The sequence below is a fragment of the Schistocerca cancellata genome, chromosome 6, assembly GCF_023864275.1.
Source record: "Schistocerca cancellata isolate TAMUIC-IGC-003103 chromosome 6, iqSchCanc2.1, whole genome shotgun sequence".
NCBI lineage: Eukaryota > Metazoa > Arthropoda > Insecta > Orthoptera > Acrididae > Schistocerca > Schistocerca cancellata.
In genome coordinates, this window is record NC_064631.1 from 655,634,671 (window position 1) to 655,661,041 (window position 26,371).

General features: G+C 40.2%; 1 protein-coding gene across 2 annotated transcripts in view; it reads right to left on the minus strand.

The window, feature by feature from the left end:
- The window catches only part of LOC126191007 (transmembrane protein adipocyte-associated 1 homolog), a 128,055-nt gene extending 108,255 nt beyond the window's left edge, over nt 1–19,800 (minus strand). The window contains exons 1-3 of one of the 2 annotated variants that reach the window (XM_049931688.1): nt 19,562–19,800; nt 19,167–19,375; nt 17,855–17,987 (exon numbers count right to left, since the gene is read on the minus strand). In XM_049931688.1, coding sequence (XP_049787645.1) covers nt 17,855–17,987; nt 19,167–19,306 — 273 coding nt within the window. In that variant the 5' untranslated portion in view covers nt 19,307–19,375; nt 19,562–19,800. The remainder of the gene's footprint in view (nt 1–17,854; nt 17,988–19,166; nt 19,376–19,561) is intronic. The other variant, XM_049931687.1, reaches the window with a different exon arrangement.
- Nucleotides 19,801–26,371: the final 6,571 nt, after the last annotated feature.

Here is a 26,371-nt window from a genome sequence, read left to right on the forward strand (position 1 = left end):
TCGCACAGAGTACGACGCGTTTACTCCTTGGGCGGGCCCTATAACTTCTTAGGTGGGCTCGGCGACTACATGCTTGCACTGATCATCCGTCCGATACACATCCATCCTGCACACACACACACACACACACACACACACACACACACACACACACACACACACACACACACACACACACACACACCAACACAGTGGAATTACGAGTGTGTCTAGAATCTACCCCGAAATTCTTGAGGCACTACACCCTCTTGGTAGCGCCACACGGCCATCTCGAGCCCAGCGTTCTTGTGAGTGTATATTGTCAAGGCCATCCCTGCCAGCAATCATGTACAGTGGCCACATTCATGCCAAGTCTTTCTTTCTTTCTCCTCACACCCTATTACTTGACCACTTGACTGTGGTGTTGATAATGGCATCTTTGTCACTTTAAAGGCATTCCTGACTGTCACCACCTCACCACATCCCATGTCAAAGGTAACTAACACTCATGACCATTACAGTGCGTATTTAAAGAAAACACAAATTGCAACATCGTAGTGTCACTACTAGTGTTGCACTCATGCCACTGGTGTGAAACTGAAAGAGTTACAATCTTTCAGATGCACAAACATGCCTACCAACTTTCATTTATGTGGCGCAACTCCTTGGTGTTGCAATTCTTCCCCCCCCCCCCCCCCCCCCCCCCCCATCAGTGTAAATGCAGTGAGAATGAATGCAGAATGGTTGTGGCAGATGGTAGGAAATATAAAGTTTTGTTGGACACAAGGGCACATGTGCCGGTGATCTCAAGAGAGCTAGTGGGAAAGAGGCACTGGAACACACCACATTACATAATTTGTTTGGGGTAGGGGTAGTGGTATACAACCATTAGGATCAGTAGGATGAGTGTTTTGTTCGACGCAACCAGGTTTCTGCGAATTGTAGAAGAGATGTCTCAGGTAAGTGAGGGCAATAGCACATCCTAGAGCTGGACTTTCTGTATCAAGCTCATGCCATAATCAAGCTTCAATGACATGGAGCAAAATTCGGTGGGAAGACATTCTGACTAGGTGAAACTGTTGTCAATGCTGATCTGCCACAATGAATGTTTAATGTACAAAACAATCAAGTTAAAAGTGCAAGCAATGAGATTAAGTAAGCCTAGGAAGTCACAATGGGTGACTGTCAAGCCTGAGTTACCAATAGATGTGTTGTGTGTAATACAGCCGTATGAGGTGGATGCAGTGTGTTGTTTAGTGGAACTTACTATTGTATACATACAAGAGAGGGACAGAGGCAAAGTTGTACCCATAAATGTGGATAACTTCAGTGTTGAAAAAGTTAAATTGTTGAAGGTAATATTTTGGCTACATTATAGAATCCGGATGAGGAAAATTGTCACATAGATGTTGGCTGTGATGAGGCACAGGATGCACTTAGGACAGCATTTTGTGAGAGACTGAAGCATTTAAGGGGAATGGATTTGATGCAAATGGAAGGTCTGATGATAGAATTTCAAGATTTGTTTTTTCACATGAGTGATTGCCAGCTACACCAGTAACACAACACAGGATTGCAACAGGAAAAGAAGCACCAGTGTGTCAGAGGTCATACAGAATTCCATGATCACTGCAACCAGTTTTGGAGGAATTTATAAGCCCATAGTTGGTTTAGGGAATTACAGAATAGAGAACTAGTCCCTGGGGACCGTTGCGATTGTGCCTAAAAAGTCTATCGATAGCTCAAAGAAGTGCTGATTTTGTTGCTATTACTTCCATTTGAATAGTAAGATTATGACATATGCCTACACAATTCCAAACAACATGAAGATGACACACAACCTAAGGCAAAGTCAGTACTTTTAGTCAATGGACGTAAGGGTTGGATACATTCAGTTAAAAGTTCCTCCAGAAGATAGACTGGAAATTGTGTTTATTTGGGATATATTTGGGACAATGTCCGTATATAACGATGCAATTTGGGTTAGAAAGCACCACCAACATTCCAATGGCTGCTGGATGGAATGCTAGAGAACTGAAACTACATCTATATCTCTCATATAGTGCTGATATAATCGCATTTTCAAGGGATACGCAAGAACACAGAATGTCTGAGAGAAGTGTTCAAAAGATTATGAGCAGCCCATTTGATACCCAGCACGGAAATACGTCACTTTGTGCTGGAAAAGGTTAACTATCTGGGATACATCATTAGTAGGGACAGGGAAAGGATTGATCTTAGGTTAACAGAGGTGATGCAAGAGTTTCCCGATACCATGAACAACCCAGGAATTACTATTTTTTTCTCTGTTGCACAAATTATTGTAGAAAATGCATGAAGGGTTTTGTGGATATTGCTGGGCCACTTACACAGCTGCTTAAGAAGTACTTGTCAAGTTGCAGAGCACATTAGCGTTGAGTCCAGTGTTAGTGTTTCCACACTTTCAGGAGGAATTCATATTCTAGTGTGATGTGTCAAATCATGCTCTGGGGTGCATTTTGAGACAGGAGATCAATGGGCAAGAGCATCATGTTGCCTATGCATCAAGACAGTTTAACACAGTGGAGAACAACTATTCCACAACAGAAAGGGAAATGCTTAGCTGATATACAGAGCAACGTACTTCAGGTGTTACTTGTATGCAAGGAAACGCAAGGTAGTCACAGCGTGTGCTGCTTTGGTTACTTGGTTTGAAAGACCCATACAGTAGACTGATGAGGGGGTTATTGAAACTCACTGAATTTGAGTATGAAGTAATCCAAAAACCAGGGAAGAAATACAGACAGGATAAACAGAAAAATCACTTTAATAGGCACTAGGGGTCTTTGAGAATGGTTTGTTGGCTGACTGAGGGAGCAAGTGAGGCAAGGAACCAAACAACGAGGTAGTCAGTCCCTTGAGAGTTAGTGGTGAATTCAGAGGTAGAGACATCCGCCACGAAAGTTTTCTCATCTAGCTGGGAGCTTCATTACAGTACAAGCTAGAAGGCCAAAAATGTAATAGTTATCTTTTGTAGTGTCAATTAAAAAAAGCAAGATGGAGGAGATAGTGAAGCCCGGAGGTGGGCGTCCTTGGAGCACTGATGCAACAGGAAGTATTCCACTACCAATGCGATTTTCACTCTGCAGTGCAGTGGAAGGTAGGAGACAAGGTACTGGCAGAAGTAAAGCTTGAAGACAGGGCGTGAGTCGTGCTTGGGTAGCTCAGTTGGTAGAGCACTTGCCCGCGAAAGGCAAAGGTCCAGAGTTCAAGTCTCGGTCCAGCACACAGTATAAATCTGCCAGGAAGTTTCAATCTAAAAGTGATTAAAACCAAGCAAAATAGGAAGTAGGATCTGGGATCCCCCAGACCTAGCATATGGTGGGACATACCCACCACAACCACCCTGGCTGTGCTCCAGAGGCAGATCAAAACCTTATAACTAAGAATAAAAAACATTTTCACAGAGAAAACTAAGAACCCGTTCAACCATCCGTGAATCATACAGAAGTCCGTTCTTATCATGAAGGGCCAAAAGAATGGTGCATTCCTCCTAGATATGAGCTATTGCCTCACAATGTGGGGGTGGCTCAGTACACAAGAGAAATTATCGATTAACCTCATATAATCAACGCGGAGATGATGCAGGACTGTGGATTCCTTCTGTGAGAAGTGGAAGGATGAGCACCATGTTGCAATTGTCACTTCAACTGTGGGGAGTTTATCAAATAGGCCAGCAGTGCACCAGACGTCATTGCATTTCAGAGGAAGCAGAGATCTCATATGCACCCGCAAATCCAGAACTGGGTTTTATAAAAGGAATGGGGGGTGAGTAAGTGCTCATCTAGCCATATCGTTGGCCAGTTCATTCCCACAGTACCCACATGATTTGGGACCCACAGAAAGACAATTGAGCAGGCAGCTCAGTGAGAAGATCATGAATAGTGGAGACCAGAAGTTGGAAGAATAGCATCACTCAATAGCCTGGAGAATGCTTACTGAGTCAGTACATATTAAAACATGGTCAGCAGTGACTTGTTTAATAAAATGGATGGCTCTGCTAATGGCTTTCAGTTCAGCCATACACACCCACATGTTCTTGGCAGTAAACGGTGTTTCACACCAGCAGATGTAAAAGCATGCCCCGTCTGATTCACAGGTTTAGAGCCATCGGTGTAAAAAGACAGTAGTACCCTGGAAATCTTAAAGGACTGTATGTAACAGACACAGAAAGGTCACAAGAGGAGGAGGAGGAGGAGGAGGAGGAGGAGGAGGAGGAGGAGGGGGGGGGGGGCAACTGAGACTTTGAGATCTATGAAGATACCAGATCTAATCTGAAGCCTGGGTACCACCCAAGGAGAAATACATGAGATAACAGAGAGAGCACAAGTCAGGGAGGGGAGATGGAGATCCTGGCAGAAGGAAGCAAGGTGCAATCCAATTGGTAGCCCCAAAAAACCACTTGTTCATAAATGGAATGGGATATTTCGGATGATCAAGGAATTGTCAAATGACAATTGCATAGGAGATCAAGAGCTGGTACCATCAAATCTGAAGGGGAAAGATCACTGCTTTGGCAAGGAGACTGTCTATAGGACTAGATTGAAAGGCACTGGTGGCCAGACGCACATCAAGATGGTGGAGTGGGTCTTTTAAAGCTGAAGGCGCTGCCAAGCCACAAACCTGGCAACAGAAGTCCAGTTAGGATGAAACCGGGGCATGGTAAATAATAAGGATAACAGTAGCATGACCTAAGCTCCAAGATGTGTGGGCTAGGAAGAAGAGAGTTAAGCTTCTGCATGCAGCTAGTCTTCAGGTGACAAATATGAGGCAGCCAGGCTAGGTCAGGAAGTCGAAGAAATGAGACTGCGCTACAACATAGAGGTGCTGGTACCAAAGTAGTCCCAGGTCAGGATGGGTCTTGGTATGATGGCAGAAATGCATGAACTGAATTTTTGTTTAGAGAGAACTGACAAGCACAGGAAAGTAGCCATGCAGAGGCCCGCCAGGTGGCACCTTGGAGTTGATGATCAGCAGAGGCTACCAAGTGGGAGTTGTACCGAATGCAAAAATTCGGAACATACAACCCAGAGGTGACCAGCACCCCAACAGAGTTCACTGATCCATGAATGGTGATGAGGAAAAGAGTGATACTCAATACAGAGTCTTGTGAGATGCTGTTCTCTTGGACCCATGAGGAGCTAAGTGAAGTGCTGACAAACATAGAACGACCAGTGGGATAAAAACTGATGAATAAAAGTCGGCAGTGTGTCTTGGAAACCCCAGTCATGGAGGGAGAGTGAAATGTGATGACACCAAGCTATGTCATATACCTTATGCAGGTCAAAAAGAACTGCGACAAAGTGTTGGCATTTAGAAAAATCCTGCCTGATTACTGTTCCCAACCTAAGCACATCGTCAGTTGTGGATTGCCCTTCCTGAAATAACACTGACAGGGGGAAAAAGGCCCCAAAATTTGAGAAACCAGCATAATCTGTGAGTAACCGTCCTTTAAAGCAACTTTTACAGTACTTTAATTGGGCTAATTAGCTGATAACTATCTAGAGACCTTGGGTTCTTGCCTGGATTAAGACTGCATCAACTATGCTATCTCACCGCTGCAAGGGGAAGTCATCCTGGAGCCAAAGGTACTTTAAGACCCTGAAGAGATGTTGCATTCGGGGAACATTCAGTTGTTGGATCATCTGACAGAGAACTGAACCACAGCCTAGGGCTGTATCGTAGACTGAGCCTGAAGTAGTTCCCAGTCAGTGAGGAGCTCATTATAGGATTCTGTTTGGTGGGGAGTTACACATAAGGGGAAGTCTTCGATTTGTCACTTTTGTAGTACAAAGGTATCTTGATAGGAAGAAGACACTGATACTGTCACAAAATGAGTTCTGAATCGATACAAAGATCAGACCCGGAACAGCTGTTACATGATGAAGGCCCCCACCCGAAATGAAGAGGCACATTTCAAACAGGGTGAGACATACCACTCCCAGCATTTCTTCTTACTGCGTTTGATTAAATAGCGAGCCTTAGCATGAATTCGCTTGAAAATGGTGAGGTTGGTCTGCAAAGGATGTCATTTGAATTGCTGCAGGGCTCATCCGTGATCCTGAATACCTACTGCAAAGGCTTTGGTCCACCACGCCACCGGCAAATGGTGAGAGGCTGAAGAGTTTTGCATAGCCTCATCAATACAATGCAACCAAAGTGGCAAATTAACAGCATAGGCATACCAAGGCCAGTTGGCTCTGTGAAGTGTCCAACATGGTAGATTAGGTGAAGAAACTGTTGATTGTTAACTAAAAGGTGCCACTGGTGACACTGAAGTGTGTAGGAGAACCATTACTGAGGAGGCACAGATCATGGTCTGTGAGAAACTGGTCAATTAGAAGGCCCCTACCATATGAATTGGTACTCACCACAGGGTGTGGTGTGCAATGAACTCCACAAACAGGAAAAAAGGGGCGGGGGGTGGGAGGGGAAATAGTTGGATTAATGTGGTCAATTCAACAAAAGTTAATGGCCTGCCAAGGCACTGCAAAAGGCAATTGCCGAGGCCCTTTGCACCAAAGCCACTATTGCCTCCACTAAGGCACGAAATGGAATCGATTCACCAATGACATCCGTATGAACCAAAGTACAGACCCCTCCAGATGCCCTATCGGGACCAGTGCATGTCCGACAGAACACACAATAGCCCTGGAGTGTTGGACAGTAGTCACGAGTGTAGTGTATTCTCGGACAGCATTGCAAACTGCAGAAGTGGTGTATTTCTGGCGTGTGAAAGTAGTACCCATTATAATTCCACTGAAAATCATATGACTGGTGGCCAGTTTAGACAGGAAGGGGCCTGGAAGGCCTCTCACACCGTAGGATCACTGCCTGCCACCAGTGGGGACGGAACCACATCCACAATCATCTGTTCAGAATCCAACAGCACGGAGGGATCTGGCACCTATGCGGGCAATGGAGGACCCTTTAACTTCTTCTTCTTCTTCTTCTTCTTCTTAACCTTTGGTGGGCAAGATCTGCTCGAGGCGCTATTCACACTGAGTGTGGGGACATATCAAGAGCGGACAGCCCTGAGACCCACATGCCATGACTTCTTTAGGCATTGTTTGGTGTCGCGCCTCATGTCCCATGGTTGATGGGGAGAGGAATCCCAAGAGGGTGCCCTATTATGAATAGACACAATAGACACTGAAGAAGGATGCTTCTCTGCCTGGGTGTGACAAGTGGCTCCTGAAGAACCTACTGCATGAACCACAGGAGAGGAGGTTGGTGAGAGATCTCTTTGGGGAAGGGGAACATTAAGGTAGGGGTGGGGGCTGCAATGGTCATGTTAGCATGACTGACTGTCATACCCATGAATGAAGGCATTCTTATCTCTTGCGTGCCTTAGCATATGACAGTCAACAGAATTGTATTCCTGGATCCTCTGTTCTTTCTTGCGTGCCGGTTGGTGGTCTGCCACAGCAATTTGAACTCCTGCTGTAATGACTTTTAGCACCCACACCCAAACCTCCAGATGTCAGACACTCAGATCAGTACCAAACATTTGTCAATAGAGTATCACTCAAAACACCAATTTAGTTCGTGCTGTGTGCTGTCATCCAATGGATGTGTAAATGGTAATTAAAAATAACACCAGAACTATGGAGTCTACCCAAACTATACCTGTGAGCACTGAATGTAAAGATCTCTGGTAGATGAATTGCTACAGCATCAGATTGTTGTACCAAAAGTCATGAGTTCGAAACCCACTGATTGTGATTTTTTTTTTTTTAAAAAAGATTATGCGTGAATATTGTGGAGAACATTTTTCTGCCACGTAAAAGTACGAGTTTACAGCAACGTTTTTTTGGCAGTCTGCTTTTGCTTCGTTATTTGAAAGTAGCAAACCTGTAGAGTACATTTGTACAGATGGGTGTGGTGTTATCTACACAAACATATGCTATAGGTTTGCTACTTTCAACTAATGACGTTAAAGCAGACAGCCAAAAGACTATCGCTACAAACTCAGAAATGTCTTTTACGTGGCAGAAAAATATTCTCCCGTATAATAATTTCACGTGTAATCTGTTAAATCACCATCTGTGAGTTTTGAACTCGAGACCTTTAGCACAACAATCTGGACACTAGCAACTCATTTACCAGAGATCTTCTTATTCAGAGCTTCCAGATATGGTTTGCCTATACTGTGTACTTCTAGTGTTACTTTTAATTACCATTTATGCATATTCTACTGGATAACAGCACAAAGTACAAAATAAATCGGTGTTTTTCTTGATACTCTATCAACACACGAAGTCTAGTACTGAACTGAGCGTCTGACATCTGGAGGTTTGGGTGTCAATGCTGAGGGTGCCACTCTGTGCCAGCAGACAATGGCAAGGAGTGGCTTGTGTACCAAGGAGGGGAAATAACATCTGGGCATCTGGGAGAGGGCATTTCCGACCAGTGGACAAGCCCAAGAACCTATGTTGACATGGTGGCAGAGTGTGCATTGTGGACTATGATTTCCGAGTCACACGGAGACTTGTCGTTGTGACTGACTGTTCATCAATGTTACCCAGTTCTAACACATCATTGCAGAAATGTGTCTGTTCTGTTCTAGGTGTTTGATTATCATAAGTATGTTCGCCAAAGTTTTGTAGTTGCTGATGGCTCGTTATTACGAGTTGAAGATCAGCCTACATGGCTTAGGGTTGTGTTTTTTCTTTTCTTTTTTTTTTTTTTTTTTTTTTTTTTGTCATTGTGAAGCTTATCTGAAGCACTGGCTGCTGATATTTTGAGGATGCTTGTTTTCTGGCGCATGAAGAAGTGAGGTTACTTTATGTAGAGATCATTGGGGGCAGCCTCTCAATTGCACCGTTGATTACAATTGAGTGATATGGTATGCCATAAGGGCACTTCCTGGTAGGTCAAAGTGATTGATCTGTTGGCTAAATACATTTTATGGTGATTGTTCAGACTATGTATCGTTTTCTGTGTTTGTGTGCTCCTGAGCAATCGATGACGGATGGGAAACTGAATTCTGTTCCTGCATGAGTGTTTCAACATCTACATTTTATTGCTAGTTGGGAGATGCTTTCTTGCTTGCTTGTAGTAAGCACTGGCTTCCTTGTAAGAAGAGGACACTATTCGGCCAGGCAGTCAAGTGATGGTGAATGAAGTAAATCACCGAAACAACAACGTGTATGCCTGCTGCCTTTTATTATTTTAAGTGGTTGGTTCATTGCTGTAGTGAAAGATCGGTAGTTGACTCCAAGTGTGCCATGAGAAACACTCTTGGCTGTATTGACTGATGACATGAACTGTGACAGTACAGAACCAAGTGAGCTTTCAGAGGCAGTACCAACTGCGTTATTTGTTGTTTCTCTTCTATCACGTGAATGGTTTTTAAAGCAAATGCTGCTGGCGTGCATAGTGATGTTGTATTAATGTGTACTATGGTGGCCTTGTGTTTTTGTATGAATGATGAGGAAAATGATGTTTCGTTACCCACATGGTTTTAGGGTACAGAATGGTTTTGCTACACTCAACCATAACTGCACGAGTAAATGCTGCAGTTACGTGCTGATGTACACCTTGCCAACCCGTGATAACTGTTCACCATCTTGCCCGGTGTGTATCTTAATTCAGGATTAGTAAGTCAGTGGTAAGTTTCTAAATCCTGCCCAGTATTAAGATCACCAGTAAATGTGAAGCTGCCGACAATGACAATTGTGCATGTTTTGTGTCTAGGACCATTCAAGGGTGTGTCAGAGGCAATTCCACAAGAGGTATTGGTAAAAGTGAGGAGACAGATGAAAAGAAGAAGCAGAATGATGAGCAACATGAGAGAGAGGGCCAGAAATCTCAGGCTCGTTGTGCATTAAGGCCGAAGAATTCATATATGGTATGACTTTTGTGTATACTAGAGGGTATTAACATTGTTATGTGATTGTTTAGGGTAGGTTTTATTGTAAGGGTATTTAGACATGCTGTTCTGAGACAGCAGGTGTCTTTGGGGAAATGAGGTGAGATCAGTCCCTGTCCTCAGGTTTCTGTACAGGGGAAAAGCTAAAAAAGGATGCTAGTTTTGATGGTGCTGTATCTCTTCACTGGAGATGGAGTGAGGACGCTGCAGGATCATCAGTTGGATGGAGGAGTTGTGTTTTCTGAGCAATCGGAGGTGGTGTTATCCAGCCATGTGTGTTCATTAGGTTTAGTGGTTAAAGTGTGGGAGATGCAAAATGAAATTAAGAGGTTGGAAGAAGTGTTTACTGGAATACAGCAATTAGCTGTTAGTAGGGAGTGAAAGACTGGTCTCTGAGGAATTCTGAAATTTTCTTGAAGCGTATGGATGATTAAATGAGGAGACACAGAAGTAATCTGAGTGGTTCACACAAATCCACGAGAGTACAAACATGATGGACAGATGATGGTGTGGAATATTAAAGAACATCTTTAAGATGGGAAACATGAGTAATGCAAGCAAGCGAAATGGCAGAGACTGGAAGGTGGTTAGCAGAGGCAAGTGAATTAACTGTGGAGTGGCAGATCATGAAGTTGGAGAGTGGCATGCTAAACAACACATGCATGCTCCAGAAACTGGCTAAGGAACTTTGGGATTATGCCAGGTCCTCGGTTAGCATTCTGACTTGAGATTTGGAAGCAGTACAAGCTTGAATACAGGTACTGGATGCAAGACTAGCCTTAACAAGGCTATTTCACTCCCTGGGTGACACTATTTGTGAAACTAGGGTGGAGTTAACCATCTACAAGTGGTAATCCACGAAGTGCTATGTGGGCAGTTAAGTCCCAGCTTGCTGTAACTCTAACAGTATTTGAGAGTATTGAGAAAGATGCAAGAATTGCCACAATTACAGCTACTAGTGGAGTGGAGCAGCCAAAGCTTGCCATTCTTCTAGCATGGTGCAATGATGGGTATAACAACAGAGAGTATGTATAGGTGAAAGTACAGGTAATCGGCAAGCATGTAGTGTTCAGGTTTTACATCATATATGCTTGTCCAGTGAAGTTAGTAGAAACTGGAAAATTTGTGCAAATAGCAGAAGAAGGGATGCTGTTACTAGCAGAAGATGGGGATCAACATGTGATGATGACCAAGGGTGAGCTCCAGCAACGCCATAGTGGGGTAGTGATCATATGTCAAACTTGAAAAATTTTGGGAAGTAGGAGAACATGCATCATGCAACTCTTCAGGGGTAAAAGAAGAGGGATATACTTGCAAAAAAGATGTGACAGAACCGGAACCATATTTTCAGAAGGCAGATTTATAATGGATATACTACTTTTACAATTATGTAGGGGTGGGCATTACCGTATTTACTCGAATCTAAGCCGCACCTTAAAAATGAGACTCGAAATAGAGGAAAAAAAAATTCCCGAATCTAAGACGCTTCTGAAATTTGAGACTCTAAATTCAAGGGGAGAAAAAAGTTTTAGGTCGCAACTCCAAATCGAAACAAAGTTGGTCCATTGTAATATGAGACACAATTTAGGTCTAACGAATGACGATACAGCTACAGTAATTTGGTTCGAGTCGTAAGCAGTTAAGCTTTACCAGGTAGCCATTGCTATGCGTCAGGCGCTCCATCCATATTTATACGGGTACCCTTCCTTTTTCACGTGCTTCATCTGGTTTGAATCGATTGCTTATTTTGCTTTGATCTGATAAGTGCCGTTTTCTTTGTTATAGGTGTTTACGTCACTCTAAGCTGAAAATGCATTACTGTACTGTGTCATGCATTGTTTGTCACATTCTGATAGTGAGTGTTTACGGCCTGTCGCCGCTCGCGGCATGGCTTGCTTTTGTGCGCACTACCACCACTTACAATTTTTATATATAATCGTCTCATTAGCGAAACAATGGCAAGAGTTTGCTATTTTTTGTTACCTACACTGCTGCTTTCTTTGATAATGATCAACAAGAACCAAATAATAGACTGCGTATGATAGATGATGTTCTGAACGAGAGTTAGGCGAAAATTTTTCTCCGTTTGAAAATCTCTGCGGCCGCTTCTTTAGTACATCAAATTCTGCATAGAAATTAGAGTCATCTTAGATTTAAAAATCTAGTCAGTTGCCGTGCTTCATTTCTGACTATCACTATTAAGCATAAGAATAATACGAATATAAACATGACATGATATCAAGAATGAGATTTTCACTCTGCAGCAGAGTGTGTGCTGATATGAAACTCGGGACCCGAGTTCGAGTCTCGGTCCGGCACACAGTTTTAATCTGCCAGGAAGTTTCATGACATGATATGTATATTCTTCCGTGTTTGCTGTTGTCTCACTCTAGTTTCATAGTTTATTAGGCAGACAGGATTTAAATGAGATAGCAGCAAACATGAAAGATTACATGACAAAATGTTTATATTCATATTATTCTTATGGTGAAGAGAATACTGCATGTGATTCACATTTCATCAGGTTCCTATTACCAACCATCTCTTCTCACAGGTAGGAAAAAATTCAGAATGTAGAGTTGGGCATATTGACAAACATCCCAAACAATCTTGCCAGTCGGAATATCGTAGTACATTGAAATTCTGCTACATTTGAAGATGAACAATACTTAATTTGTATTTACTCTGTTGGATAATGTATGAAAATGCAGTTGTCAAAACTCGGGGCGGAGAAAAAAAACTCATCTTCCACCTTTTTTTAATTTATTTACTGACGCAGAGGTTTTGGCATCAGTATTTATCTTTGTGCCTACAAAGCATGCCTGTGTAGCGCTACATATATTCGATGGCAGAAGTTAGTTGTGCCGGCACCTGCCAACATTTTTCAGAACTTCCGCTTGCTTTGCACTCGATTCTAAGCCGCAGGCGGCTTTTTGGATTACAAAAACCGGAAAAAAGTGCGGCTTAGATTCGAGTAAATATGGTAGTTGTTATAACCAGTGGAAACTAATGAGGGTGAGATGTTTGGAATTATGAGACAGCAGATTGTTTATCTATGGGGCCGTGTGTGATATTCTGGGACCCACATTTCATTTTCCAGCTACTATGACAGGAGTTACATCTACACCATCCAAATGGACCTCTAGAGATGCAGCAAACTAAACCTTACATTCCTTAACAACACCTGGGAACTTAGCCTGGACCGCTCACTAAATCGAATGGTAGCAGCCCAGGAGGATCACTGCAGACCTATTGTTGCAGCATGTGGAACAGTTCTGGTATGGTAGGCGTCAAGTAACTGAGCGTCACAATTCCCAATGCCAAGTGAGTTATTTTGCTCTGCCTCGCTTTCATGTATTTAAACGATAAACCATGGCAATACAAGATCCTACGACTGGTGAGAGGTGATAGATAGATTTATGGAGTCAGGGATGAATGCAGTAATTAGCACAGTAGTTAAAAATTGCCCCTTTTATGTATTGGCTATATGGATTGAGGGCAGAAGTAATTACAACAGAGTTCAGAGCTGGGGTAAGACCCAAGAGACAAGGTCTCCTACATAGGCAGTCAGAGTAGTGTCACAACAGTGATTAGTCAGAAAATGACTAGCCTTCATCAAAAGTAAGGAAAAGCAGCATGAAAGCACCATATGATACTGCGTTAACTGCTGCAGGTCAGTAGCTGCACATGTGCCTACAACACACACACACACACACACACACACACACACACACACACACCAGTGGATCACACAGCAAGGAAAGGCTTTTTCATTTTATGCGATTTCCTTCTGGCAGCGCATGATCAGGCTCATTTTGTTTTGGCCGATCCCTTGTAAATGTGACTATCTTTCAGTACATTAGTGAGAAACTATTAACTTTAAACATATATATGTGTGTGTTTAATTACTGGTTATACTGACAATATTTTTATATAATCATTTACAGACACATTTAGCTGAAATGTTATGCAAGCTATGCATTTTTGCATAGGCTGCAACTGTCGAATTCCACCCTCCTTAATGAGCACCAGCCATCTAAAAGGGAACCTCCTCCACTACATTAGTCTCCCTCCTGCCACGCCACTTGCTCAGCCAGGAACCAAATTATTTTGTGTGTACTGTAATGGGTGCATTCCTTTGATTGTACACAACTGCAGTAGCTTCTCATATTAGGCACATACATTTGATATCCTGTATAAAAACCTAGCTGGTTCATCAATAGTCAGATTACAGAACACATTTCATAAAAAATCGTCACATGGCGAGTCCATAAAAATGCAAGCTTGGGACCTTCTTGCAAGAGTATTAAGCTTCGCATGTAAGGATTATAATGGGGAAGGCAAACGGTCGACTTCGGTTTATTGGGAGAGTTTTAGGACAGTGTGGTTCACCTGTAAAGGAGATCGCATGTAGAACACTAGTGCAACTCAATCTTGAATACTGTTCGAGTGTTTGGGATCCCCAACTGGGAAGACATTGAAGCAATTCAGAAGTGGGCTGCTAGATTTGTTGTCGGTATGTTTAATCAACACGCAAGTATTACAGAGATGCTTCAGGAACTCAAACTGGAATTTCTGGAGGGAAGGTAATGGTCTTTCTAAAGAATGCTATTGAGAAAATTTATAGAATCAGCATGTGAAGTTGAGTGCAAAAGATCTTACTGCTGCCAACATTCATTTTGCGTAATGACCGTGAAGATAAGGTATGAGAAATTACGGCTCACATGGAGGAATGGAGACAATCACTTTTCCTTGCTCTATTTGTCAGTGGAACTGGAAGGGAAATGATCAGCAGTGGTTCAACACACCCTCCACCATGCACTATGTGGTCGCTTGTGGATTATGCAGGTAGATGCAGATGACTTTCCCTTGTGCAGAGATGCAAATGGCTGGTATTTACTAACGACAACTTCTTGTCCCTCTGCTCACACTACAATGTCATGGTTTTCTGGCTCAACTGAAAAATCACAGACTGTAAGAGAATTGTACATTGAGTCTCTGTAGGCTACTTTCACTGCTACAGCAACTTGTTTCCTTAAGAGTTCAATTTTAACTAATACCCACTAGTATTGTCAAAATGCTGAGGGAGACCTTTTATGTACTGGACAACTTTCTTTCCTGGGTAATAAGAGATATCACTCACAGTCCACTAAGTGGCTTGGAGAAGGTGATAAATTATTCTCTCAATGACTCATCTCCTTCAATACACTTTCAGGATTACATGTAGCTCAGCAATAAATTTTGTGGGAGATCTGCTCTCAAAAAACAGTTACGAAAGACAACGGAATTGCAACACAAGTTACCTTGCTTTGAACTATTGGCACATATTTTAATAAAACTGTGATGCTTATTTATTTATTTTACTTTCTACAGTCACACTTTGTGAATCACTGTTAAGTGCACATACTTCCTATTCTACCATTAAATGCTCCTGTGTGTGTTTTAATTAGTCTAAGCTTTCCTTCAGGGTCCATACAGAAATGATTGGAGGGGGGGGGGGGGGGGGGGGCTGAAGCAGTTACAGACTCCCACCACTTAAAATTGTTTCTCAAAACTTTCTGATGAGACTTTTGGGGATAATTGACGTCTATGTAAATTCAGGTTTCCTGGTCTTTCTGCGACACACACCTGAGAGTAATGCAAACCTGTGACCATGGTGTCCATCTCTGACCATTCACGCTGTCTGTCTCTTTACAAGTTAAAATTTCCCATTAGTCTGATGTAGTACGAGTTCTGCACACTTGAGCAATATTCTGGGATGGGTCACAAGTATTTGTAGGAAGTGTCCTTTGTAGACTGATGCAATTTCCCCAAATCCTGCTAACGAACAGTTGATACATTTTGGTATTAGTTTCATGAACAGGAAAATTTTACATTTATTAACACTTAAAACTAGTTTCTAATCTTTACACCACACTGAAATCTTGTCAAGATCCAAGTGAATATTTGTGCAGCCTTTTTCAGACTGTAATGCATTACAGATACCTGCTTCATCTTCAAAATGATCGAGGTTACTACCATATTCCAAGTCATCAACCTGAAGTACTAACAGTAAGAGTCCTCACATACTTTCCTGGGGCACATCTGAAGTTCATTCTGTTTCTACCAATGGCTCTACATGCAAGATAATGTACTGCATTCTCCCTACCTAGAATGCCTCAATTCCACCACTAATTTTGGGACCAATCCTGCTACACTTCTTGTAGAGAGGGACCAATCCTGCTACACTTCTTGTAGAGAGGTGTGATCAGTTCCTTCTTCCAACTATTGGGTAGTTACCTGTTCGAGTGACCTACAGCGTTTTATGTTTACAATAGGGTTAATTCAGCTACAAATTCTGCACATAATCTGACAGATATAACTGGGCCCTAAGGCCTTGTTCAGTTCAAGAGATTTCTCCTGTTTCTCAAAATAAGTGACAGATATTAATGCATCCATCTTTGCAACAATTCAAGAATTTAACTAACAGAACTTTACGATCTACCTTTGTAGAATTTCTGCTTTTGCTGTGTAGCGAATAATTTCAGCTTCTTTATCAACCATGAATGTCAAAATACTAACTAAGGTGCCTCTAATAAACTTTAAAATGTGACAAAATTGCTGGCCAAAGTGGCCGAGCGGTTCTAGGCGCTACAGTCTGGAACCGCGCGACCGCTACGGTCGCAGGTTCGAATCCTGCCTCGGGCATGGATATGTGTGCTGTCCTTAGGTTAGTTAGGTTTAAGTAGTTCTAAGTTCTAGGGGACTGATGACCTCAGACGTTAAGTCCCATAGTGCTCAGAGCCATTTGAACCATTTTGTGACAAAATTTCTTTTGTTTTTACGAGAGGTCCTTTGATTTTGTCATGTAGTCTGAGGAATTACATATTGCCCTTTTTACAACCAAATCAATTTCATCTACCCCCTCTATCCATAGTTTTAAGCTCTGTATGCCATTTGCACAATAGTTTATGTTTATACGTTACTTACTGAGACTTTCTCCTCTGTCACTTCTCTCGCTTTCAGTCTAATAAGTGAATTATCCTTTCAACATATCTTTATTTTCCTTATCTCATCCATCTTTACTTCAAATCCCATCATGTTTTAAATGGGACTGGCACAAAACTTTTTGCTGTATTATTTCTGGTTTCCTACTTTTGCCTCCCTTTCTCTTCATAGCAAGTAGGTTCCTCTTAACAATCTGAGTGATGACCCCTCCTCCCCCCCCCCCCCCTTTTAAGCAAATGTAGACTCTTTCACTGATAATTAAGTTTGTATCTCATTAGCATGAATTCTTGCCGTTTTACATAACACAATCTCTGTTTTATACCCTCGACTTTTTGGCGGGCGCTGATAACCTCGTTGTTGTGCGCCCTAAAACATTAATCATCATTGACTTTTTGGGATTCACTCTCTTCCTGTTGTGGTTAGCAGTGTTGAGACTGGTCATTCATTGGAAATACAAATACACTGGTGTAGCTCAGAGGAGAATTTTTCACGTTACCCCTCATCCTTGAGGCATTTCCATGCACAGTTATCTAAGGGGAGGGGAGCTGGCTAATGTGTGTGTATTCATTTAACCTCCCTGTACTATGGATGCAATGGCAAGGACGCTTGGCATTCCGCACATTCAAACATTTATTATTAGACATGGCAGCTTGCAGGTGTGTGTGTGTGTGTGTGTGTGTATTACAGATGCTAAAATTGTTAACACCTGAACATATGCAGGTTCTAATATGGTCTGTTGAGAGGTTCAGTGAGATGCAGCAAAGCAAGACAAAACCAATCTCAATTCTTAGTCCCAGCAACTACTGACACGGAGACAGATTCATTGGTAGGTGGGTGAAAATTACTTTTGGGAGTAGTAAATCCATACATTTGTTCTAACTTCTTACTGGCTCGCACCTGTAGCAATGGCACACTACATGCTGATTTATCACAACTGTAGCCTACACAGTTTTTAGAAAGGTACATGATACTTACCAGTCCATAAAACGCAAGAAAAATTGGACTGCTTGTTGCCCGAAGTTTCAGACGAGCTCTATTGAAACGGAATGTCAGGAACACAAGGAAAATAAAATTTGGCATCAAGATGATGACATCCCAAATTCGTACTCTGAAAATAGCAGAAGTATGTATTTGAAAAAAAGGGTTTTGTTTCCCATTTTCTCACACAAACTGACAAAGTCTACACAATAATAATAAAAACTGGGTTCTTTACGGCAATTAAATCAAATTTCGGACAAACAAGCCACTATTATAGCTGAAAATATATCATCCATATAAAATTATAATTTTTTAAATAACTGGTTAATTTTGAATTTTACCTGGCCATAATACAACAAACAACAATGCAACCATAACAGTACCACAGAATATATCAATAAAGGTCTTTTACCTTAAGATGGCAGCTGTCTTTAACACATTGACTGCAATACAACACTGAAATTACATTACAAAGCTTTTCTTTCCCAAGTACGATGTAGGCTTGTTGACGAAGGACAGTTTCAGTCATCTCATTCCATTGCTCACGTGGCAGTTATAATGGTTAAACAAAAGAACTGTAGAACATGAAAGCCTACGCATTTAATGTGGTACAATGAGCCATATTTTTGTCTGTAGGTGAATATTGATTGAAACTGAACAAATTTTAAGACACATAAGAAAATCAACAGCATATGTCTCAGAAGGAGGAAACTACTTAGTAATTGTGATGATGATGATGATGATGATGATATGATACCATGATTATTAGGAGGGTTAACACAGTCGAATAACAGGACCTGACAGGCAAACATTATTTGTTTGTGTTGTTACAAGGAAAAAAGTTAGCCCTAAAACTGTCACATGTATTTTCCTTCTTCCCTGGAATGTTTCGCTGATGTTTGCAGAAACTACAAAAGATGATACTACTATGTCATAGTAAACTACAGATGACATTTAAGGATGTGAAATGGTCAAAAATTCACAGGAGATAGTATAATCCACAAGCATGTGAAATCAAATAAGAAGACAAAGTGCTTCTATGGATACGTGAATCACGCCATACACATACATAAGAGTTCAAAAAATACAACAGTGTGAGTAGTGGGTAGTGAACACTGAATTGCTGTAAAAATTCTTCCTAAGTATACTAGCAAAGATTTGGCTGACGCGTTTTTGTATGACAATGTAGACGTTATATAACTTAACAGATGCGTTACATTTAACACTAGGTTTCTTTGTACACAAACGATTTGTGTTCCACCTCGCAGGTTGGGCATGAAATGTAATAATGAATATGCATTGTCAGTACCTTGAGTTTGCGATTTCGTAGTACAGTACTAGCTTACAAATATGTTCTTCCTGAATCGGTTCTGAAGGCGTTGTCGCATTTGGCTCCCATGTAGAAGACATCATGGTAATATATTCCACGAGTTCTCGGTTGAACAACATACGAGTGGATTCTCATCGAGTTCTGATCGCCTCCTGGCCTTAAATATTGCCATCAGCGATCGAATGATACTGTAAAACACAAAACAATATCTATTTCTTCTATTAAATTCCTCACAAACCACGGGCAACAAAACACTTCCTGTTCAAAGTTCGAGAACTATTTGCGTCACATTATCAACACCTAAACAAATATTACACACGTATCAAACGACTTTTGGGGAAAACCTATTACTGGGGATGGCAGAAATTGCTTACTACTCTCAAGTCTTCCTCCAGCTAAGTGACACATGAGGAGCTCGCAGTAATACCCGACACAACTTCAGCATTTGCAGCTTATCCTCCAGATAACATGCTTTGAGCACCCATGCGTGAAACCTCACATTTCTACAAACGTCAAACTTTTCAGTATTCTCCGCCAGTCCATGCCAACGATGTTATTATCAAACTTGTGCAATAATAAACCCACTGTGTACAGTTGTTTTGCCCTAAATCAAAGTTGGTATTAGTACAAGTACCAATAAAAATTGCAAACCATCGGCATACAGTGGACAAGTTGACAAACAATTTAAGCATTACCAGGATATATATCAAACTACAAATACTAGGACACTTTTTCTTAAATTTCGGACACACACAAAAAATCGTCTTCAGAAATAATTACAAGTGAATCGGAAAACATATCTACTTTGCATCACTAGGAAATTACAAAGAAATTTATAAAATTTCCTCCACGAAAATCCCTACCTTAAACAACGTTATTTTTTTCAGATATCAGCACACATGTTGATGACAGTCTGTTTTTTACTATTTTCTTAAAACACATAATCTTTTGACTTTGAATATGTGCCAATTAACGAAACAATTGATTATTTAGAAATAATATTCAGTATATTCTTCCATCTGAATAGGGACAACAAATACCAAAGATATTAGAAAGCCTTCTTAATAATAATAACAATAATAATAATAATAATTCAGTATATTTCTTTCTTTATTGCTTATTTAGCCTGAACATATTAGGGTCCTAAGAACCTCTCTTGAATCTGATCAGGGACAACACAAACCAAAGATATTACAAAACGTTCTCAATAATAATAATAATAATAAAGTAATAATAATAGACCTAATAATGATAATAATAATAATAATACCAATAACTTACACTAATGACAATAATAACTACAGTAAAGGGCATTGAGAATTAGCTTAGCACATTTGAAGCCACTGCAGTATCATATGTGTAAATTAATCAATATTGTGATTACTTGGGTCAGTAAAATACAATACAATACAATCTTCAGTATTATCAGAATTGGAATGGACAAAGGAAATGAAGAAGATTGAAATGACAGAGACAGTGGCTGATTAGGAAAGAACAATATGTAAATAGATAACTCTGCTGACAAGGGGTAGGAAGATGTTCTGGAGCAGGGTGACTGACGAGAATGAGCTGCACAGAATGTAGAAAAGATGGGTAATGTGATAGAAAGTTGACCATTAACTGTCTTTTGAAGATAGGAAGGAATTTAATTTCTCAGACTTTTGGGGTGGATTGTTCCAAAGTCAGATTTCTGATATAGAAATGATTCAGAAAACGTGTCAGTGCTATGTGATAGTACAGAGAGAATTTTAGTTTGCGTAAAAGGAGTATTTCTGCTATGCTGTTCAGACAGTATAGTAAGAGTAGAGGAAAATGACTGAGAAGACTATAAAGAAAATACAGAGTATGATAGTCCCTACATTTATCAGCACACTGCCCTGATAATTGTTTGTAGGCTGGTGTGATGTGATCTAAAAAGTGCACATCACGAAAGTATCACAAATAAACATTCATCGCCGGTACCAGCTTATGTGACATTTCATATGAAAGTCCTTGGAGAACAGAATCACCATAATCAAGTATGCGAGTTTTAGTGTCTTTACGAGATTCTTTTTAAGATTGGAAGGAGATGCTTTTTTATATTTCTGTAGTGAATAAAGTGACACTGACACCTTCTTACAGCTGCAGTTGTGTGCTCAGTCCAGCCTAAATAATAGTCCAGAATTATCTCCAAGCTCTTTGTAGAATAAGAAAAGGTTATTTCTGTGACGTTTAGGATAAATGGTGTAAGACACTCTCTGAACTGGGGAGTAAATAAGTCATTTTTGAGCGACTAAAATTGCTTGCACTTTATGGGTTAATTTGAAATCTATGCCCTTAGTCCTGAGACCAATACTGACGCTTGTGCCATCCCTGATATCACAAACCGTTATAGTGACCTTCTTGTGCCAATCATTACACTCATTGGGGAGACATAAGGCATGAGTGAAATCACTGTACAGCACTTGAAGAAAATTTTTGTCTTGTGAGTTTAGCAAGTAGAACGCCGAAGTCGACATTGTCAAAAGGTTTGCTGTAATACAAAAAGCACGCAATAACCGCTTGTTGTTTATCCACAGCTTGTTTCAGTTCGTCAGTCACTTTTACAAAAGTAATCATTGTACTGCAATTTTGCTGGAAAATGGAATAGTAGCCATCTAAAAAGTTATTTGCTGTTACACAGTTAGTGAACTGTTCATGAACTGTTTATTCTAAAGCCTTGGATAACGCTGGTAGAATGCAAATGGGTCTGTAGTCGTAATAATGTTTGGCAGATACCTTCTCGAGTGATAGTTCTCTGAGTCCCTGCTCCCAGGCTGTTGGAAAGGTGCTGGCAGTCAGAGAATGGTTAAAATGTCCTTTATTATGGGCAGTAGAGGACTGATGAGAAGATTGGTCGTTTGTGCTGTTATATTCGGACCGTTTTAGGATTTACTAGATGTAGAAAAATTTTTTCCCTTATACCAGTCACTGATACTTTTAGGCAATCTATGGTTTGCACACTTGTGCTTTGGTAAAATAAAGATATGAGCTTGCCTAATTTCTCATTTAGATCCTCGATGGGAATTAGCAGTTCAGCTGCAGATTTGGGTTTCCCTATTTCTAGACCTTGTAAATTTTTCCACAGGACAGCAGGTCTGTGAAAGTCTCCTGCTAGTGAGCTGGCATACCTGAGCATTGCATTCCTCAAAGATTGATTTACACTGTTGCATTGTTGATAGAAAGTGATACGATTCTCAGAGGTCGATGGGCGTTTGTACATTCTGTGTGCTGTAGCTGTGATACTCATAAGGTGTTTGAGGTGGTCTGTAAGTTATGGTGCAGGTTCTCTCCTTACTCGCACTGTTTCTCCACTCTTCATTTCCCTAAAACCATTATATTATCTATTAAAAAGATAGAATTATCTTTCTATATTATCAAACATTTCTATCAGTGTTCAGAATGTATCTGTTATATAACCTATGTTAAACTTTCTACCTAAAATTCCTATATTTTGAACATTAATGTGCATACATTTTCAAGGAAAAAGTACACTCGTCCAGTAATTTGAAAGAGTAAAAACTGAGAAAGGAAAATGATTTAGATATATAGGGGAACTTCTGTACAGATACCATCAATTAAATCAGGTCAAATATTGACTTCAAATTATAAATATTTTAATATCTTGTTCCCTCAGTGTTGAAAAATTTATGTTTGAACATTTCGTTAGTTTGTAGACAACAGATTTTAAATTACATTGATCATTTTCGGTGTGTCTCATGTAGAGGTCACTCAACTATGGACTTCATTCTTGGTAGTATGCTGTGTCTGGCCTTACTGATTTAGAATTTCTGTGGTTTTCCTAAATTCTTTCAGGCAAGTGCTGGGATGTTCTTCATCAAGGCCACAGCTGATCACCTGTCCTGTCCTCATAATAACATAATTATATGTCCCGTGTATATGTGTATTGTTTAGCTATGTATTTATACAATAAATGTATGATGAGGGAAATCCTATATCATTGTAAGATGATCCCTGGGTGAATAATTAAGTAAATTAAATAATTTACATATGTATATATATTTGCAATTAACATAAGTGCTGAACAATGAAACTATAGTATTGTTGTTGTGGTCTTCAGTTAAGAGGACTGGTGTGAAGCAGCTCTCCAAACTAGTCTATTCTGTGCAAGCCTCTTCACCTCTAAATTATTTGAGTCTGCTTTTTGTATTCATGCACTACTTAAGGTATTATATTACAGTGCCAATTTCAATCATAAAATGATTTAAACCATAATATTTAAAAGTTTATGTTAACTGAGTACTATGTGTAGGTATATACTGGGATGAGAGTAGGATAGAAAAATCGTGCCTGAAGTGGCTGAGATTTTTTGTTTGGTAGAGTACAGTGGCATCTTCAAGCAAAAATTATCTGTTTTATTATTTTGTAGGGTTACTACTAGGCAAACTTTGTAGGTTTACGTGGGAATGAAGTGCTCGAGTTGCTCAGAATGCCACTCCATGACTGTGTAAAAAGGTAATAATAAATGAGTCAGTTTAGCTTAAAATTAAAATATCGACTTTTCAGTATATTATTCGAAAGCATGGATGATTTATAACAGAATTTTAAAAATACTCAGGCTGATACTCAATTTTGATTTTTCTTCATACCTTCATTTGAAACTAAAACAAGCAGTGTTTTATATTCTGATAACTTCTAGCCAAATATATGATGCAAATTATTAGAGAAAAGATATTGGTTGCTCACTGTAATATAGTTTAATAAAAAGAAAGGAAAAAGAAAGAAAAAAAGCGAAGTTTGGATACTCATATTTCTGACTTAAAATGCAAAAACTTCATTAGTTGATTGCCAGTCAGCTGTCCATAATAAAGAAAGCAGATACCTGTAATCTTTTTATGGAAATAGAAGTTAGATTTGTAGTTGTTCATTTAAATTGCTGGTGCATATAATACATGTATATTAACAAAATAAAAATATAACAATGGGTAATGAAAGAATTAACAAGCAATATATACTAAATCTTCACCATTCATTAACCTGCCTGAAGTATTTCTGTGAGGAACACATGAAATAACACATTGCTAATGTTGTGTTCCTATGTCAAGGAGAGACTTACCAACTGAGTCCACGTAGCTTAGCCTCCTGGCTGTGTTGCGTTTATGTAGCACAAAATTAAAATAAAATATTCTGACATTTATGGTGACCCTTCCAGGTTGACATCAGTAAATCCTTTGCCTATTACAACTTGTTGTAGTAAAAAGGAACATCTGATTTACTACGTAGAGTTTAGGGAGATAAATTGTAGGATGGTAATTTGTAGAAACATAATTTGTAGGGAGATAATTTGGACCTTATTGCGATATCAGTTGTTTTTTGCATTGTGAGTGAAACTTGATATAAATTATAGACAAGTTAGGTCTTCCAGTTCTGTCTAGTAATTTGAGTTCCCCAAAGGAGCTTATTTTAATCCAGCAGGTTGCAGAAGCCAACTACAGTTGCAGAATTCGACAATTACAACCAACTTAAGTTGTGTCATCAACACCACTGTCAGCTGACGTCTAGAACCAATGTACTGTCCTCAAATAGGTGGTGAACAAAAAATTTCACCCCATTTAAAAACTAGATACTTCTTTGAATGTTCAGAAAGTATAAGTAGAACCTAAGCAGAACTGAATGCAGAAGTCAGAACAATAGTTCTAGAAGTACTATTGTCAGGTCTCAGGGAAAAGATGAGATCAGCGAAACAGAAAATGCAAGAGACAATAAAAAGGGAAGTTCAGGATTTAGTAGAGCAAGGTTGTCTCATTATAGAATTTGCAATGTACCGTCAAATAGAGGTGAGGTCTGAAGGAACAATGAAGGAAACAGATGAGCTTAAACATGATGTCACTCACACCAACTAAAAAATTTGTCTACATCATCTCGGATCTTCCAACAGTTACTCAACTTCAACTCCTCACCATACCCCCCAGCAAACAACTGCAGATTGCTTCCCACCATTTCCACGTAATCATTTATCTATGTAGAGAACAACAATGGTCCTATCACACTTACCTGAGGTACTCCTGACGACATCCTTGATAAACACTAACCATCGAGGGCAACATACTGGGCCCTATTATGTGAGAAATCTTCGAGCCACTCACATATCTGTGAACTTACTCCATTTGCTTGTACATTCGTTAACAGCCTGCAATAAGGTATCGTGTCAAATGCTTTTTTGGAAATCTAGAAATATGGAAGCTGCTTGTTGCTCATCATCTAGTTTATATCATGTGAGAAAAAGCAACTGAGTTTCACTTGAGGGATGCTTTCTAAAACCATACTAATTCATGGACATAAGTTTCTCAGTCTCAAGAAAGTTTATTACATTCGAACTGAGAATATGCTCAAGGATTCTGCAGCAAATCGAAGTAAGGGATTTTGGTCTGTAAGGATAATCCATCCTTCTGAGAACGCTCCACCCCTACCCATTTACGTCCTCCTCCCCCACCCTTCTGGGAAATCGTCAGCTCTCTCACCTCCCCCTTGCTGATACAAGCACTCTTCTTTTATCAAATTAATTGACTAATTAAATAAATTGATTCGTTAATTATCCTCTCCCCCTCCTGGAAAATACCCCATCTCTCTACTTCCCCTACTCCCCCCTTCCTGCCCAGAAAAAAATTGGACCAAAAATTTGTCTATGCAGAACTGTTGGTGTCGAAGGTGAAAGTATTATCCTGTCCAGCAATTACTTCTTCTAATTATGTGATTGCACAGCTGCAGATTGGAGGTGTTGTCTTGTTGGAAAATTTTCATGTGTGTGCTCACCTTTATGTGCAGGGAACGACTGGGCTAGTGCACAGTGCCACCACCCGAGGACATCCCGCCCATCACCACCTCCCTCCGCAACCCTCCCAGAAAAAAATGGCGGGAAAAATCACTGAGCTGGTAGACTGGAAGGATACCAAATAGGAAATTCAACTACATGGAAGAAAATATAATAATATTTTGTTTATTTATAAAATCCAATGTACAGGAGTTGGATCTCTCTTTTATTTGGCGGAAAAAGTTCATCATTTTCTGCTGTTTTGGAAGATGCAGGTCGAAAATAAGTAATTAAATATGTAAATAGAACGTCTTTTTCCGATCGTGCATGGAATACCATCACGAAATCGATGTCAACATACCTCACCACAAGGAATTACACTGTTAAAAATCTT